The sequence below is a fragment of the Morchella importuna genome (genome assembly GCF_003444635.1).
Source record: "Morchella importuna strain M04M26 chromosome Unknown Morimp01GS061, whole genome shotgun sequence".
In the NCBI taxonomy this organism is placed as follows: Eukaryota; Fungi; Ascomycota; class Pezizomycetes; order Pezizales; family Morchellaceae; genus Morchella; species Morchella importuna.
Window position 1 is genome coordinate 65,197 of NW_025763458.1, and position 19,104 is coordinate 84,300.

The 19,104-nt window shown below is 46.9% G+C and overlaps 3 protein-coding genes across 3 annotated transcripts; 1 reads left to right on the plus strand and 2 right to left on the minus strand.

The window, feature by feature from the left end:
• Positions 1-1,384: 1,384 nt before the first annotated feature.
• LAJ45_11238 (uncharacterized protein) lies at positions 1,385-3,377 on the minus strand (the record flags this gene model as incomplete). Its single annotated transcript, XM_046120748.1, has 6 exons — positions 1,385-1,987; positions 2,045-2,676; positions 2,736-2,874; positions 2,928-3,082; positions 3,144-3,236; positions 3,296-3,377. 6 exons carry the CDS (start codon positions 3,375-3,377, stop codon positions 1,385-1,387), a joined length of 1,704 nt encoding a protein of 567 aa, XP_045966041.1.
• An 8,224-nt stretch (positions 3,378-11,601) lies between these two features.
• On the minus strand, positions 11,602-12,612 carry LAJ45_11239 (uncharacterized protein; the record flags this gene model as incomplete). The annotated part of the gene is made up of 3 exons (XM_046120749.1): positions 11,602-11,607; positions 11,655-12,498; positions 12,566-12,612. 3 exons carry the CDS (start codon positions 12,610-12,612, stop codon positions 11,602-11,604), a joined length of 897 nt encoding a protein of 298 aa, XP_045966042.1.
• Positions 12,613-14,755: 2,143 nt separating this feature from the next.
• LAJ45_11240 (uncharacterized protein) lies at positions 14,756-17,665 on the plus strand (the record flags this gene model as incomplete). The annotated part of the gene is made up of 4 exons (XM_046120750.1): positions 14,756-14,958; positions 15,097-15,262; positions 15,376-16,872; positions 16,934-17,665. 4 exons carry the CDS (start codon positions 14,756-14,758, stop codon positions 17,663-17,665), a joined length of 2,598 nt encoding a protein of 865 aa, XP_045966043.1.
• Between the last annotated feature and the right edge of the window lie 1,439 nt (positions 17,666-19,104).

Genomic DNA, 19,104 nt, shown 5'->3' on the forward strand with positions numbered 1-19,104 from the left:
CAGGCGGCCGCTCGGCACTTTACACCCCTGTGAGATTCGATAATCATAACCAAGTATTGAACCGTGACCATGGTAAAAAGTCGATCATTAATATGTCTTTCATCTGCCAGGGCTGAACTTAAGCCCGTTATATTCACTTATAACAATAAGCAATTGAACGGGCGTGCATACTCACCGTATCAACCGCGGTTGTTTCCAGATTCTGTGCTTCCGTTCGATGTTACCAGCTGTTGCCCCAGCTAGATGTCGCTCACGAACTGTCACTCGCCTGCCTTTTCAGGGCATGTGAAAGTTAGCGCTCCACACCAAAAAGCAACCACGTCGCACAAAACCACACCTGAGTTAACTTTTAACGGCTGCTAGTCTTTGATAGGCCTTACGCATGTACTACAGCTAAATCTCCTTGATCTGGTCTGTGTACTTAAGATGTAGCTGGTAAAGTACATACTCCATCCGAACTCACATGCAATTAAGTGACAGATTCCCGTTATGTCTCAGCTAGCTGAACGGACAGTAGCTCGTAGTGAGTAACAATATCGCCATGCCATGGCATCGACGGGCGCCTGCATACGACCAGGGTTTTTCAACTGCAGTAAAAGGAAATGGAACTATCTTCTTTGGCTGTGACCCACGTTCTCAAACTATCAATCGCAGACCTAGGCCTAGTGGTCACACAGCGTGATACAAGGTTTCTAGAACGCCTTGTCCAACTGCAGTCTGCAGTCTGCCCCCTGTGCAGCAGTGAATTTGCCACTATATTTTGACTCAACCTTGAAGAAATCGCAATGAAACAGGTTCTAGGATAACCCAATTGTCCATATGAAGTGCTAGTGGCCAAGTATATATTTTTTAAACCAATTCTGTTCAATTGATCTAACTCATACATCGATCCAACCAAAGCTGGATTAATGGCAAAAAGAAATTATATAAGGTTACATATAATAGCCAAAAGAGAAATCGAAGGCCTAGGGGGGTATTAGACCGATAGATAAACAAAACACCTCATAAACACCGTAAAACCCAGTTGTATGCCAGCATATATACAGTAAATAAAGACAATGAGTAAATAAAGAATATCCCATTCTTTTATACCTAACTCTAGGCCTAGTCTGGGAGATTTAAATCCCCCCACCAGTTGTTTGCTCTGTCCGCAGAGCCCTTTATCCATCTTACATAAGAATGAGTGATAGTATTTTCTTCCAAATTGAAAAAAAAAAATCCAGGAGGTACCATGCCCTACCAGAAAAAAAAAACCCGAACCAAATTGTCCACAACCGGCCACAATGTTTGCTCCCGCTAAATGTCCCGCAAAATGCCACATAAAATAAAAAACCCTAGAGGAAGGAAGAAGATAAACGAAAGAAAGAAAGAAAAAAAAACATGTTCATGAAGCGAGCCCAACAATTTTGGCGTCGGGTGGGTACTTTGGTGCTTGAGAGTAGACAGACATATAATCCGTCGCCTCGGTCTCTGCCCTGATATCCCGATATGGCGAAAACTGGTTATTCCCACCATGCAAAGAAGATGGGCTATCCCTATATGGCGAGAAAGGAGCCCCTGTAGCCACTTGTGGGCTTCCGCCAGTCACTGATGTGATATCCTTGAATGGCGTATATGGTGGTGATGAGAAACTCGAGTCAGATCTCAACCTTACAGATGGAGGGTAAACATCTGAGTCAGCTCTAGTCCTAAGCTGTGCGGAGAAGGTGGATGGGTTGTATTCCCTCGGCATCGAGAGAGAAAGCGGTTCTGGTGATTTGATGATTGAAGAAGTTTTAGTAATGTTGGTAGTGGCTGTAGAAAGGGTCTTGTTTTTGATAGAATCAAGCATCTCGTACGATGCGTCTGGTTCGGAGACTCGTCGGGCATTGTAGGAGACAAACTCATCATTGGGCTTCGGCTTGGTGAAGAGATCACGGAAGAGGTGAAACCACCCTGTGAAAATTTTGTAGTTTCCGAGAAGAATAAGTGCCCAGATTCCATTGAACTATAGAGTCGAGTTAGTAGCCATCAATAAATGATTTCAAAATTTAGATGTAATTACCGAAAGTAGGAATAGCACAGCTAAAGCCGTTGCTTCAGGCACGACTAATGTTGCTGCGAGATCCAGGCATTTATTCTTATCCCCATTTTTCTCAAGGACGCAAGTCAACCATTCAATCCCTGCCCTTATATTCTCCGGTGTCTTTTCCGTAGTACCATCGAATTGCAGAAATACTGTAGCAAAAAATACCACATCAACGAGAATGATTATGACCACGAATATACCCCTCCATTGCAGCGCGACCACGCGCTGTACCCTTCTTAGAGCCTGTGCCGCCGACACAGTCCTGATACTATTGGCGTATGGAAGATGCGATGAAAGTTCGGTTGTCTGCTTCTCCTCTAACAGACTGCGGAGGTACACTTGAATACAGTATCCGAAGGTTATCGATTGAGTTACAATCGAGGCAGCAGCGACAGCGAGAAGTGGCCCCCAAAAAGTCTGTAGGCCATTTTTCGAGTTTATGTGGCACGACTCCCCGAAGCGGAATGACACACCTGTCACGGAAAGGGCCACGGCGAGGAAAACGACGGGGACCGACCAACCGGCTGCCTGTGAGGTTAGAAAGAATCGACGGCCTGGAACTGCCTGCCAGCAGATTTGGAGGTGCAGTGAAAGCGTTCGTAAAAACACTAAAGACATGTTAATTTATGGCTCCGAAATAAGAAGTCTGGATGGTTGTATTACATACCCCACATCACCGTAGACCATCCACCACCTAGCAGGAAAGCCCCCGAGAGAGCACAGTTGATACTCGAGTACATATCATGGGGCGTAATTTTGTCAAAACATTGCGTTTTCTGATTTCCTAATGGGATCACAAACGACATCTTACTAAGTTAGTCGTGATATCTAGAAATTTTATGCGTCCAATATTGTTTACCTGCATCAACAGAATAGCAAACGTCAAGCAAACGCTCAAGTAATGCCTTCGTGTATACTCTACTGGCAACACTGCAAAACTTAGTAGAAGAAAAGCACAGCATCCTATACCCACTACGTTGACATATGTTGTAGCGTGTACCAGGTTCTGAAAGTCTTGAAAAGTGAATTAGATAATCGCTCGAGATTCATCTCATATATATATGATTGAACTCACTATCTGGATAGACATAATGTTGCTTCGGGCATGGCAGACAGCAACTTGTTCCCCCAACTGCAGCTATCGGCACACAGAAACGTGCATTTGTGTCTAGTGTAAATCGCATGGTTAGTTTCTATTTCGATGGTGGGTGCTTTCTTGTTGCTTACCTCCACCTAGTTCGGGGTAGTTGGCCTCGGGAAGAAGTGGTCGAGGGCATCCATCTACTAAAGAAGCAGCCAATGTGGACATGATGTTGGTGTTAAATTTCTCTAAGAAAAGAAAAAAAGGTTTCGAAGTGTGCTGGGTGGTTGGATTATTATTCCCAACGTCAATTATGAGCACTGCATAAAATTCCAAACTAGGGCTTTATTAAATTAAAGACCGGCCCTTATCACGCGATAATAGTAAATGAATGAATATAAGTGAGTGAATGTCGTTTTCTTCTGCAATTAAGGGAGTCGACGACGATAGCAAGTGGCAAGTAGCAGAAGGGCACTCCTCGGGCAATCCTTGATGAAGCAATTCAAAGACTGACAACTACCCGGCAAAACGAGAGTTGGGAAAATCGAGCACAACTGTGTTAGAAGTCGGAGATCTGGAAAGGCCACACGCGGTGGGGGTAGAGGGCATGATATATACAGGCCTGCTGGGGCAAACCCAATTCACATACAGGTTGCCTGTCCTAGGATAGGTTAGGGCTCTACAGCTTATTCTTCCGGGGATGATGGCTGCCACCCATGCGTTTGGTACTTGAGTGGCTGCATGAGTCCAGGATTCGAGTTTTGGAAAGGTATTGCGATGAAGTACGATAGGCCGCCGCCCAGAGGCGGGGAGACCTGAGGCTATGGACGTACTCTACACACAATCTGAATCACGGGCGGCGGGTTGACCTGAAGGTGACCCTTGTGACAGGGAGGATAGAGTGCCTAGATGGGAGTGGTGGTGTGGGAGGAAATGTCGGGTGTGGGCAACTGGCCGTTACTAGCCTCAAGACCTCAAGACCCTTCAAACCCTTGGAGATGTTGACTAGTGGAATACTGGGACACAAAGCCGCCTCGGGGTGCTATACTCTAGGTAGGCAAGGTGTATTTAGCCCACACCGGCAGTCTAGTCAGGGCAAAGTTCAGAATAGTGCTAGTCTACGATGTAAAAGAAAACCCCATGTATCAGGCTGTCACAATAGCAGGTATTCTACCTACCTACTCCGTGTACCTACCTACATCCTCATTTCCACTTTGGAGTGACTTTAAGGGCTGGTTTACCTCGTGCGCTGCCTGTGGTTATTGCGTTATGCCATGTATGTAGTTGCATTGTTCCGTTAAACTGGGCGGTGCGAGCTGATGAGGAGGCAAACCACTGAGCGATGCTCTTTCTCTCGCTTAGCTGTAAGGTACGCCAATCCAATTGCCCTGCACCTGCGTGTGATGACTAGCACAGGAACAAGAACATGTCGAACCCCCAGCTGAACGAAGCGATGACACACCGAACTTCAACAATCTGCATGAAAGCATCAAATCGCGTTTTACATCGATATCATCATCAGGCAGCGAATTGAGCTGGCTGTGTTGTGCTCCAGCCTCAATTACCACGTAGGGGTGGTATGCTGTACGTGTTGTACCTTCTATTGGATATATGTATTTACTTTTCTTGAGTCTCGTGGGAGACAATAAATGACCCGGTAGATCTCTGTTTCTGGAGATCCAGTTCAGACTTCTTTTCGTAAAATGTGCATTAACACCACCGGGGGTGGGTGACCGCAGATCCCCGATTTGTCCTGCATGGAACATGAAACCTTGGGCAATAATCCTTCTTCCCTTTTACTGTCACTCAGAGGGATTGTACTCTCAAGAACAGCTTGATCTTTACCTTGAAGGGCTATTAAATACACCTCTCGTTGGTGGAAGATCACCTAGTTTGCAATAACTATCTATTCGCTTTAGAGCAGAGACCTCCAGTGACATAAATGCAGGTTACATGCAATCTCATTAATCAATAACCTAATTCATAAGGTTTAATATCGACCAAACTAGAGGGAGGAGTTAAGGGGAAGTTTTTTTTTTAAGTGGAACCACCCTACCGTTTGGTGTGTGTGGAGGAGATGGGGGAAATAATACACTTTATTTCGCTTGTACCTACATTATCTGATCAATATCCTCGCCCTCTAACTAAACGTTAAACGCCTGAAAAAATTCGCGAGAAAGAAGGCGGAAAAGAGATGCCAAAACCGAGGATTGAACTTGGCGGCCAAGTTGTTTCACAAACACTTCAATTCCCACCTACACAGTACTTACCCACCCACCTCCTTGCCCCCGGGAGTCTCGGCTCCATCTGTAGGCAAGTAGAGTATGTAGTACCCAATGGTGATTGGGAATGATTCTTTGAAGAGTCCGGAATAGGGGGATCTACATACTCGCAGTACAGTCTTCGTGAATAAATCCATGGGTCACCAGGATTAGTGTTCGGACGGTAATGCAGGAACCTTCTGAACTTATTTTATTATGACACACTTCGTCTCTTCATCTTTCCAGGTTGTCCTTTATCGACTCTTAGACTCTTAGACATATCGCTTAGTTCTAGCCGGCCTCCGTCCCCAGATCGAAGTTTCTGGGTGTTTAAGACATCATCCCGAAATGGTACTTACTTGCCCTCGTGAAATTCCCGCACACCCGCCGCATGAATCCAACCGAACATGACGTTGCGCGTTCTGTCTTTCTTCTCTAAGGCCGTCTTGAGTGCCTAGGTAGGTATGTAAATAGGTACCTACCTAGGCAGCAGTGCCCTCTTAACTCAACTTCAATTTCAAGCGCGAGCGGCACAATTTGAACATGCACTTAGGCGCAAGCTTGCAACTGTCACAACCCAGGTCAGGTCACAAGTCTGACAGCTATAGGAGAAGTGCTTCTTGGCCGAAAGAATGGGAACAGGATCGGTGAGTTCCAATTGACTTGACTCGCTCAGAGATCTCATGTTGGAATGAATTCAAGATCCGGATTCCAAATGTTGCAGGCTCTCTTGAGGTAGCCATTGGCGACACTAATATGACAGGAGAAAATTACTATCAAATTAACCCCACAATGATATTGCAGGCTGGTAATGGGGAAGAGGAAAAATAAAACGATGATTGGAAAGGATTAGACTAACGTCATATCAATCGCATCGAGCTACTGGACGAGACGTTATTGATAAACAGATAAGTATCTACTCAAGTAGCATTTCAGTTCTATTTGGTGTGGCGAACTCACTCCGGCGCTTGCGCTGCAGCGAATCATAGCGCTGCACAACGTTTGGACAAAATCATTGGCGCCCGTTTTGAACAGCCACCCCAGGACCTGAAATTTGCAGGCAGACTTTGCAGGTGCAATTGGATACCCACTTGTGAACGCGCGGCAGGTGCGTTCTACGGATTCTTTTTTTTCTTTCCTGTTTTTCTGTCTTTCTTTCCCTCCCGGCCGGTTTAATCCGTGCGCGGAACTGACAGCAGTGGCTTTCCAAAATCACGGTGCTGGAGGTATACCGTGACCTGAACCACTTTACTGGCCAAGTTAACTGATAGGCTGGGGGAAACTCGGTCTATCTACACGCCTACAATTATGTGTAGGTACCACATATGCCCCTTAGGTGGGCTATTTTTATCCGGGTCCCGACGGAATATTTGAGATGCTGGAGCTTAACTCGAGCTGGCTGACTGGCCATGTTGGGCTTCATGATATGATATGGCGCCACTGCGATGCGTAAGTAATCGATATATATATCCACGTGTATTAACGACAAGCTTTCGAGTAATTTCGTTAGTTAGGGGCCTGAGTGGATATGCTAGCTTTTCATAGGGGTTGATCAGCTAACTAAAGCAAGCACATATACTTATTAATAAGTACATGTATCTATGTGCGGAGAAATCACCTACATGCACATAGATGTGAATGATTATCTGCAGACAGATGATAGGACTACATCAATCTTCAACCGTAGAAAGCATGGGTACCACCGGAAATACTCGTAATTTTTTTGCGTTTCCGGACTGGACTAGGTCCGCATATGGGCGTAAATCGTGCTTGACAACCATATTTTGGTGGTATGCGGACCCAGTCCAGTCCGGAAACGCAAAAAAATTACGAGTAGGGTCATTTGATAGAGATCAATTTTATGTTTACCTATATACTCAATTGTGTAATCAGAAGTTCAATATTGAAGCTGCGACCGTGACGCAAGAACTAAATGTCTCGTCTTACCTCGTCTTAGCACATTGGCTAGCCCCTATATCCAAAAACTCACACACACAGCAGCGTACGTACATAACGTAATGCTCCAACTATCGCACAAGTATCATCCCCGATCATTGCTCGCTACGAACTCAACTCCAGGTATCAATTGTATCTTAACGGGCACTTCTAGCGCTATAGTTCACACGCTTCCCCAGACCCACACTAATCCGATATGCGTGGTTTATGCCCGTACAAGTAGGCATAAACCCTGCCCATAAGGATCGGAGTATAGCCAGTTCCGGAAAAGTCTGGAACACTGAAATCCTACTCCTGTCACTCACTGACCCGAAGTTTTGGTTCATTGGTAAACCAAAGTAATCAACCATCATATAATCGTTGATCCTACGGTGCAAAAGATATTGCTCACAGGATATCACTCGGCTAGTGGAAAAATTGGTGAGGTTCTTCTGGTGCAGAATATGAAATGGGTATATATATGTGTGTGGAAGTAGGGTTTCTTTGTAAATCTGTTTGGTTGACTGAGCTACTATACTATTCGAGGGGAAATCTTAGGTTTCATAAACCTATGGTTTGTCATAATTGAATTGTCGAACACCGTAGAGATATATTGTATATACACATTATTGTTATCAATCCTTAATCGAATTTATATATATAATTATCATTACCGGCCCCACTAGTACCTAGGAATTATATTTTAACTTTAGGCGTTTGGCACTTTCTCTTCTAGTTATCACGATGCTCCAGATTTACTAGCTACAAAGAATATAAGTGTTGTGTTAGACACCCGGACCGGTAATCGTGTTTGGGAATTTGTCCACATACTTATTTTTACAGTTCATTCCAACAAGCTCTACCAGCGCAAATAATGCATCCATCGATGCATTACCCATACAAACGGCACGCGTTAATGCATCACTTGATGCATTTATCCGTCGCGGGCTCTGTAAACTCGTCCAATTGATGCATTGTCCAACGCCTTTACCGATGACTTACACCACTTTCCGTAGCAGTAACTTGTAACTTCCCTTTACGTCGCACTGTTTTGCTGTAGCGACTTTGCCGACGACTTTCTTGATGCATATGCCTTAACCACGCACAGCCGAAACGAGTACGCCAACGAATATGTAGCCGCGCCAGTGTAGCTTTTAATATTACCCGCGTTGCACGCCCTACGACTTTGCCAACGAGTTAGCCAACAACTTTGCACGGCGACTGTTGCCGCTCTGCCCCCTCTACGACTTTGTGCCGCGACCAAGTTTCTATGGGAACGACTTTACCGCCACTCACCTACTAGCGCTGTACGACATTCCCAACGACATTACTGATGCATTAACCGCGGAGCACGAACAGCTGGAACGATATTGCCTACAAGTTTGCCCACCTTCTATCAGCGCTCTCCGTTACTCAGGAAATAACTTTGCCGACGAGTTTACCTACGACTTTACTGATACTCTAGCCGTTCCCTGCTTTCTGTGTCAACGATTATGCCAACAACTAAACCCACCGACTCGTATCATATATGTGCGTGAACGAATATACCGACGATTATACCGACGAGATTTCCCTCCGCCCTTTTGCAGCACGATACATTTGCCAACGACTTTGTTGATACATTTCCCGGTAGACTTCACCTATCATTCAAACTGTTGACGTTATTCCATGCACTTCTACATCTGCATTGTGCGTCGGTGCAACGAATATGTCTACGAATTTACCTACGAGTTGGTATACGATATTGCCATTACCACAAACCATCAACATCTTTACTGACTATTATACCGACAACATTACCGATACTTTATCCCCCAAACAATTCGGCCATCTACGAGTATCCTGATGCAATTGCCGATGATATCAACAACACATTAACCTTTCCCTCAATAACAGCAACGACTTTACTGATGCTTTAACCAACGGTATATCCGATGACTTTCTCAAAACGTTTTACATTAATGAATACAGTCGATCATACATTTACATACACCATCACCAACAACATTAACTGAACGTTGATTTGCTTTTCAACAGGTTGAACGACTTTACCAACCACAATTCAGACGATATTGCTGATACATTTCCTTTGCGGCTCAATCATATGAACGATTTTACAGACAACTTTACTGATACATTGTTTTTTTCATTCGATAGAGTGAATGACTTTACCGACGACAATACCGATGATATTGCCGATACATTTCCTTTACGGCTCAATCATGTGAACGATTTTACAGATAACATTACTGATGCATTGCCCAACGGACTTCTTCTAGCTTTCTCGAAAAAACACTCAGTAATCAATCAACAAGTTTCTGAACGATTATGCCGACGACTTTATCAACGAGTTTCTAATGAAGAAGAAAAAACCCATAGCAATAAGACGGTCACTTTACCGACAACTTTACCAACAATTTTACTGACTACGTTTATTATTCGCCTCTCTAACATTTGTTCTCTTGGAACCTCGATGATTAAGTCTACGATTTTACCAACACATTTGCCAACAATATTGCATGCTACTGTCTTTGCCATTGCTACTAGTTTTAGAATCAAATCTAACTTTTTTTCGTAGGAACGATATTCATGATCCCTTTACCGACAAATTCGATGACACATTTTCCAACAAATCCCGCACCACCTGCTTTAGTAAAACCCTTCATAGCATACTTGTTAGCAACCCTACAATTATAATATCTTCCAACCGTTGTTTACCCGATCCGGAATAGTCTCCAATATTAGCCACATATAAACCTCCATACCTGCATATACAACACTTGCGTATTACCCATAACAACAACAACAACCAACACCTTCACATCTTGAACGGCGTCTCTGGAACCACGCTCTCTTCATTATTGACATGCCTATTCATCGCCGCAAGCTTCACATTCTTCTGCGCATTACTTAGTCTTCCAGGAGCACCCCTCTTCGCTGGAGTCAGCTGCCCATCACCCTCAGTGGCCGCAGCTTGGTTAATCAGCATCTTTGCCCTCTGAAAGCTAGTGCTTGCCCCTGGCACAGCCCTCGGCCGGGGCATCAGTTCCGGATGTCCAAGAAGCTTGCGGTAGCTCATTGGTTCAACATTATCAGACCCCATTAAGGGGGCGTAGCCCATAACCGGAACAAGTGAAGGGAGTTTGAGATCGGAGTTCAAATCAAGCACCTTACCCACAGGAACCTCTACGATCTCCTCGCCCGCCATCGGCTGTGTAGAGCTCATGGCTCCATGAAGATGGGGATACCTGCTCCTCGACGCAAGTCTACGGGTCGGCTGTGCACTTGTAGACGCTGGAACCTGGTAACTCGGAGTGTCCCATTCCATGTGCGGAACCTGGGAGTGCTGGGGCACCATGGGCGAGAGCCTTCCAACATTCTTTCTCGCCTTCAAAGAGCCCATGTAGCTATTCATGGGGGGAGGCCCCATCCTACGAGGCGGAGTGGAAATGGGGTCAGCAAAAACATCGTCAAGACCCGACAGCCGTGAAATGTCAAATCCATCCTCTTTTATATAGTCCTGGGTTTGAGTAAACATCCTGGGCAGCAGACGTGGCGGTGCAGTACTTGTGAATGACTCTGAGTTGTTAGGCTGTGTGGGCATGAATGAAGACTGTGTCGAGTTCTGTGTGAACACAGATGACCGGGGCTGTGCACATAGGGGCATAGGCTCTGGTCCGTTCTGCTGGGTGGCTACACGAAGCAGTGGCTGTCCACAAGATGGCGGCGGCACCTGTGAAGAGCTCATGTCCTCCCATGGACGAACAGGCAAATAGGTATCATCACATTCACCGGTAGTAGTAGAGCTTCTAACCTCATCTGACTGGTTCTGGTTCATGACACCACTCATACTATCACCGATACGTGTCAGTACTGTCTGATAATATACGTGTTATCTTGAGTTGGGAGGGGATAAATACATCTCTTTCTGTATCGCATCTTGACTCCGAGTTCTCATTGTACTTTTCTTTGCCTTCTCCTTGGCCGGTGTCTTCTCTTTAACAGTCCCGGCTACCTTGCGAACATATGTCCTCTTGGGCTTCTCGGTCTCGCTCTTCTTCTTATTCAGCGAACCCTTGGGTCTTCCAGGTCCCCGTTTCTTTGGAGGCTCGGGCTCAACCCCAACCTCTTTGTCACTAAGCACTGCCTCTGTAGTCGTGACATCAGAAGCATTGGTGCGTTGAGACCCCGTACGAGCTGCTCGTGTACGAATGGCATTATTGTTCCCGACCTCTTTCTCTTTAGTCACAGAAGAATCAAAGCTAACCCTTCTAGTAGTAGGTATCAGTGGAACTGTTGAGGCCAGTACTGATGGCTGTGGTGGTGGTGGTGGTGGTGGTGGTGGTGGTGGTGGCTTTGAATAGAAACTGGCATCATCATCATCATCATGGAAGTCAGCATCAGAATGCTCCCACATGGTTGGGGCCTCGTTATTCTCCTTGACCCTGGTCAGGAACTGATGGTATCGCTTTTCGTCATCCAACAGTATCTGCTGTTTTCCCTTACCTGGGAAGCGGTACCATACATCCTTCCCCTTCCATCTCTTGCGGAACTCTTCATAGTCGAGTGTGAATTGGTAATGGACGTGCTTTTTGTCCACCAGTACGGAGTAAATCTCAAGCGTCTTGACACCATAGGGGGCAGCAGCGGAAGGAGGTTTTGGAGGTGGCAACATCACTTGCTTTCTTGGTAAGTTCAGACGATGTACAAGGTTATGTGCCGACGGGGACAGCGGTGCGGCATCATCATCCACACGGGGAGCACCGATAGTCATAACATTGGCAGGAACTCGCTCAAGTTGAGGTGCAGCAGCAGGTTGAGCCACGGAAACTGCAGCCCCAACAGGGATGGGTGGCCTAGCTGACACCGGCACCCCCACCGAAGATGTTGCGGCCTTAGTCACTGTGCCCACGCTAATTGAACCTTCAGCGGAGACATAAGAAGAAGAAGAGGTATCATCATCCTCTGCTGTAACACAGTCCTGGACCATTGGTTTCTTGCGTGGAGGCTTGCGGTGTACCGGTGGAGCTTCGTCAACTGTCTCCTTGTTGGCAGAACGTTTACCGGTGCTTGATGTCTTCTGTATGCTTGCTGCTGTTGCTGTAGCCCGCTGAGGGGCAATAGGTGCAGGAACCGCTGCCCTCGGTGCTTGTCTTGCTGGGCAGCGGCAGGGCCAGATGCTTCCCTTGGTTCTGCTGTATCTATAGGGACAGCAGGCACATTTCTCGCAGTGGCTCTCTGTGCTGCTGTTCTCCGCCTGCCAACATAGTGGCCGGTGGTGGGAGGTCTTCCCTTCCTCACCGCACCACCGGCGAGGGTAATGTCTTTATTTTTTCTTCTGTTTTTATTACGTCTCTTGTTGTTGGTCAGAGAGATTATGATTGCGAGACAGACGGAGTCACTATAGTTATACTTGGCAAGAGCGTTTCTGACTTTGTCGATGAGGTATTGGCGTGTTGCCTTACTTCGGACCGACTTCCACGCCGACCCAATAATAAACTGTACAGGCTTTGCAGCCAGTGCATCAGCAGCCATCTTTCTCCTTTTATTATATTCTTCCCGGTCTTCTTTATATGATCGAAAACCCATTTGTTCGATCAATGGGGCTTTGTTAGCAGTATCGAGGAGGTCCTCGATGGCCTTCTCGTCGTGGAGTGGAAAGTCCCCGATGGCTGACCCCTCGCTATCAGACCCGCTTGTGTCTTCAACAAGCCTCTCGCCAAATGACTGGCTCTTCTGCTGCTGCTGCTGCTTACTCTTTTCGTGCTGCCGCTCTCTCTCCTGCCTCTGCTGTTCCTCACGTCTCTTAATCTCCTTTTGCTCCTTCCATTGCTTGAATTCTTCCATGTCTAGCATTGTGTTTGGAGCAATAGGCTCTGTGATGTCTGCCATATTCCGCTGCATCTGTACCATCATGTCCATCAGTATATAACCATCTACCATTTACATGTAGCTGTCTTGATACAGATGCTCACCTTTGATAAACAGTGTGGTGTAATAGAAAAAAGGGACAGATAGATGTTTCTACGGTGGAATGGAGAGAAGATGGAGAAGGATATGTCCATACTATCTACCCCCACCTACCCTGGCTCATGCAATATGGCTCACCCGTAGATGTCGATCTGGCCTTCCACTCCGCCTATCGTGCATCCAAGATCTCACGTCCCGCCAATCTACCCCACCATCAACGTGTCATGTATTCTACATATTCACTTTATACTTATAAAAAAAAATTATACACACCAATCACGATTATGGCGGATGCAGCAAACCCAGCACCATGGGCACCGAGAGAGAGACGACTCTGCCACTGTGGGATGTACAGAGGAGTACCCCACCTTGTGACAAAAACCATCTGGTACAGACACAGGCAGCGGCAGGCATGGCTTGAGCGGCAAGCCACCCAGGAGGATATTCCGCCAGTAGATTTGGACTGGGAAGTAGTAAGTACATGTGGTCAAGGTGCATTTTCTACCTACATAATCCTGACCCTATACAGATTGATGCCTCCTATCCCGAGAGTGAGCCCATGCCATCAGGAACCCCCGTCTTTAATGATCAGGTATATGCGATACAACACATGTATAGTATGGTAGCTCAACCCACAACTCGATTAACTCTGTTCTGGTATAGGAAAACAGCCCAGAGCCAGCGGAGGCTACACCGGTCTTTGAGGATGCCTTATTTATAGAAGCTTCACCTGTGTTTCACGATCCCGGACGTATGGATTCACAGGATCCTTTTACAAACTACAACCTACAGCCCCGCCTCGGGCATGTGCAGCAGTAGGTACAGGTCCATGCCTCTCAAGAGCATCAACCTGAGCAGTCACCAAGCCAGGAAACTGTGAGAGGAGAGTCTGTTGGACCAGAGTCGGTGGTCTCAGAGAGAGAAGATACAATCAGTACATTGAACCACAGCTTCCACCACTCCACGGTTGGGCAAGAGGAGGGGCATGTGCCTTTAGATGAGGAGGCACCGCTGTTCCGTCAACGGACAGAATCGACTCAGTATGACCTAAACATGGCATACATCACCCCGGTTCCTACCAATACGGCAGGCCAGAAGGAGAATGATAATCCTAGCTCCTCTAGCAGCAGCGAGTCCAGTGCTCATGATATTCCTGATAACTCACCTCCTCCATCCATTCATGGCGATGTTGATGCTGATATAGATGCTGATAGAGATGACGACGTTGATGCACCCAGTGAGACTGATAATGAGATTGACGAGCGTATCCAGAGCCCAAGCTATTCCAATCCATACTATGAGGATGTCGAGGATGTCGAGGATGTGCCCAGCTCTGAGGACCCAGAGAGCAGTGGAGCAGAAGACGGTGTTGAGGATAACGATGACGATGACGATGACGATGACGAGGGCCCAGAAGTGCTGACAGAGTTCCCATACAGCATGATTCCGAACGTTGTTCTGGAACCTGCAATGATGAGACACCTCCGGCTGATGAAGGTCAGGATGGAAGGGAACGTGGCTCAGGACATACACATGAGGTACATCCAAGCTGTCCAGGCCTTTGACAACTCCGAGGTCTCAGTGACAGACGAGGCAACAGCGAAGAGAGAGCTCGGTGTGATTACAGAGATATACCACGTTCGGTATGACGTGTGTCGAAACAATTGCATCTGCTACGTTGCCTTTCCAAGGGCTGACAGATGCCACATATGCAATGCAGAAAGAAGGGATAGCAATGGAAAACCGTACCGTACGTTTGACTATATACCCCTAATCCACAGACTGCTGCTACTCTATACAGACACTGCGTACGTAAAGATTACGATGGAGTACAAGGAGTCTTTTGCAAACCAGGAGACGCCACAGAGCTCAGTGCGGGACTACTGGGATAGTCTTTTGTTCAAAATGGTCAAGAATAATAGAGGCTTGTGGACCGATAGCAGAGACGTCGGGTTCATATTCAGCACAGACGGCTTCTCCCTATTTAAGGCACACGCCTCTACTGCTGCCTCTTTTCAATTGAATCCATAGCTGACTCATGTGTTACAAATAATCAATAGATTGGGCAGTACGATGTCTGGCCCCTGCTGCTAATCAACTGCAACCTGCCGCCGTCTGAGAGGGTCCTGAAAAAAAACCTAATTCTGTGCGGCATAATACCAGGGCCTGGCAATCCCAAGGACCTGGGGTCCTTCTTGAAGCCAATGATTGATGAATTCCTCACACTGCAGGTGGGGGTAAAGGCTTGGGACGGGCTGCGAAAGGAGAGATTTATACTGCGCGCTAACATAGCCCTAGTGGCAGGAGATACGGTTGCAATGGCCAAATTGATGAAATGGACTGGTCCTAATAGCTTTCGGTACTGTCGCTTCTGTGCCATCTATGGTATCAGCGAGGGACACATATATTGTCCTCTGGAACCCCCACGTGACCGTAAGGACGCTCTGGGGGGGGAGGCTAGGCGCAAGGGGAGTAGGGTTCCAAAGAGGAATGCAAATTTCCCCGAAAAGTCGTGGGATGCAGAGAATCTCCCGATTTGGACCGACGCACAAGTGCGCGAAAACCAGAAAATGGTGGAGGAGACAATGGACCTGCAATGGGGCAAGATGATGGGGACCAATGGAGAGCCTGTCTTTAGCTCCCTCGTGTCGGTGGTGTACCCTTGGACGTTCACGCCGGACGTTATGCATCTGGTTGATGAAAACACGCCTAGGTTATACCTGGCGCAATGGATGGGGGTGTTCCGGGACAGGGAACTAGCGCTCCGCGCAAAGATGGCCCAGGCCGAGGTTGATGCTTCGCAGGTTGGATCATCGCATGCCCAATCCGAGGGCATGAGCCAGTCACAAGTGGAGGTGCAGCAAGAGTCTCAATTTGATAGCCAGACAAACACACAGCAGGGTGGCTCTCAGAGCCAGACCCAGGGTGAGCGGAGGAAACGTCGCAAGGGCAGGCGGGGGGTTAGCTTTAATGCTGATATAGAAGAGGACTACGTGGAGGATGCGTTTATCTTACCCAAAAGAATGTGGGACAGGATTGGGGAGGAAATTGCGGGCTCAAGGGCGTCGATACCAAGTGCGTTTGGCAAGGCATTCCGGGATATCAAGTACCACGCAAGCTACAAGGCTACAGAGCTGATGAACTTCATGCATCTGATATCCCCCATTGTGCTCAACCAACGGCTGCCTGCCGAGTACTATAGCCACTGGCACCACTTTGTACTAGCCAGCGAGAAGGCCCGGCGGTACCAGCTGAGCATGGAGGACGTCGCTGAGATGGAGCGAGACATGGTTCAGGTTGTGACGGGGTATGAGCGTCTATACTATCAGTACAAGCTCTCCAAGATCCGTGGCTGCACCACGCAGGTGCATGGGCTGCTGCACCTGGGCATGGCCATGAAGGTCTGCGGCCCGAATCCGATATACCACCAGTACCCAATGGAGAGGACATGTGGAACGATCAAGGCAATGTGCCACAGCCGTTCGTCTGCTAATCGTAATCTTTCATTGCAGCTGCTTGAGCGGGAGAGGCTCAGGTACCTGCCTTTGATTGCTTTGGTAAGTATGCGAGAGTGTGAGAGCAGAGTGGCTGTGCTGTTGCTGTTACTGATGTGAACAGGTGCCGCCTGGCTTTAGTGAGACCGCCGAGAGACGTCTGTTTGGACTGGGAGAGAAGGACAAGGTTGCCTATCCAGCAGAGTACCCGGACTGCCTCTTGATGGGCCCCAAGATCTCCCGCCGGTTGAATCAGTACGAGCGGAACCACCTGAGGCAGTTCCACGCTGACGTGATAGGTGTGCCAGTGAGGTCGAGAGAGATTGTTGGGAATCCAATGCTGTTCAGCGGCATATTCAAGCTCTGGGGTAGGGCAGTTGCGGGAAGAGTTTTGAGCAATAGCAGCGAGCATGAGGTGGTAGGATCGGCCATCTCCAACCCAAAGCCTGGTGTCTGTTCGTCCCGCAGGGATGACTCCTGTGTCAGGTACATATTGACCGGCGATGGGGACAACGATGTCTCATACTTTGGCAAAGTAATGTTCTTCATGCCGTACGAGATACACAATGACGAGAGGCTTGAGGACGAGCCAGAGCGTTTCATGATGGCCTACATCCAGCGGTTGGAGGTGGGGAGGGTGAGGAAGCTCAAGTTGGCATACATAATCAACAGACAACAACGGGTCCTCAAGGAGTTTGTTGATCTGTCCGATGTACAGGAACTGATAGGTTGCATCAAGTCGCGCGGGAAGGAGTTTTTGGTGTCAAGGACGTCGTGCTTCTGGCCAAAGAAGGGTTTTGCTTGGTGGGAAGTTATTGACAACGAGGCGCTTTTTATTGGCGCTAACGTGCAGTAATGCACACTATTAACTAACTAGATACTAGCCGACATTTCAAAGTCGTGGGCAAAGTCGTGGGCAAAGTCGTGGGTAATGTTGTTGGTAAAGTTGTAGGTAAAGTTGTTCTGTGGTTTGGGTTGTGCGGGGGGTGATGGCGAAGGGTTAACCTATCGTAGCTAATGTTGTAGGTAAAGTTGTAGCCAAAGTGGTCGGGAAAGCCGTTCCCGCACTAAAATAAATGTGGGAGGGGTCTCGGGCAATATTATTGGCAAAGGTGTCTGTAAAATTGTGTGTTTAATCGTAGGTTTAATCGTTCATGTTCAAACAAAACGGATTGCAAAGAAAGTTGTAAAGTTGTCAACAAAGGTATTTGTAAAATCGTTGGCATAGTCGTCGTGTATAAAATTTGATCGCTGAGGAAAGTTGTTGACAAAATCATTAGTAAAATCGTTGTATGTAGTTTAGTTGTTTGCCTGTATACTTGTCGGGAAAGCCGTCGGTATAAATCGTTTGTAAAATCGTTGACCTGATGGTAAACAATCCTCTTGTTTCCAGGCTTAATCGTTGGTTCATGGATTGGTATAATCGTAGGGAATGTCGTTTAGCGGATAGACGATATGGTTAAAGCATCAATTTAATCGTTGGTATATTCGTTGGTTATTTCGTTTACAGAATCTTATGTTTGGCTAAGTAATCACTAAAGTAGTTGGCGATGTAGTCAAGCAACTCGTTGACAGGAGGCCTGCGATTTGCAAAAGTGTTGGTAAACTCGTTGGCAAAGTCATAGGCAATATTGTTCCAACTATTGTGTGGTTTGGCTTTAATGTCAGTAAATTCGTTGTCAAAGACGTAAGCAATATCGTTCCATGTACTGTGCAGATTGGCTAAGTAATCACCAAACTCGTTGGCAAAGACATAGGCAATATTGTTCCCGGAACTGTGCGGTATGGCTTTAGTGTCAGTCAAGTCGTAGGCAATGTCGTTCCATGTACTGTGTGGTTTTGCTTTGGTGTCAGTAATCTCGTTGGTAAGGTCATAGGCGATGTTGTTCTGGGTACTGTGCGGTCTCGTAAAATCGTCGGTGATGTAATCAACTATTTCGTTCAATGTGGGGCCGGCGAGATGCAAACTCGTAGGCAATGTCGTTCCAGCTGTTCGTACTCCTTGGTTAAGGCATCGGCAAAGTCATTGGTAAACTCGTTCTTTCAAGTGCTGTGTTGTATGGCTTAATCGTCACTATCGTCGTATGTGTAATTGTTCCAGCTACTCGTGCTGTATGGTTAAAGCATCGGTATAGTCATCGGTAAAATCGTTCACAGAATACATGTGTGCTTTGGTGCTACAGCCTAACCGCACATGTAGCCATAGATATAATCTTAGATGTTACTACTACTATCATCATTATTATTATTATTATTATTATTATTATACAGAGTGGGCAATGAATGTCGTTAGCA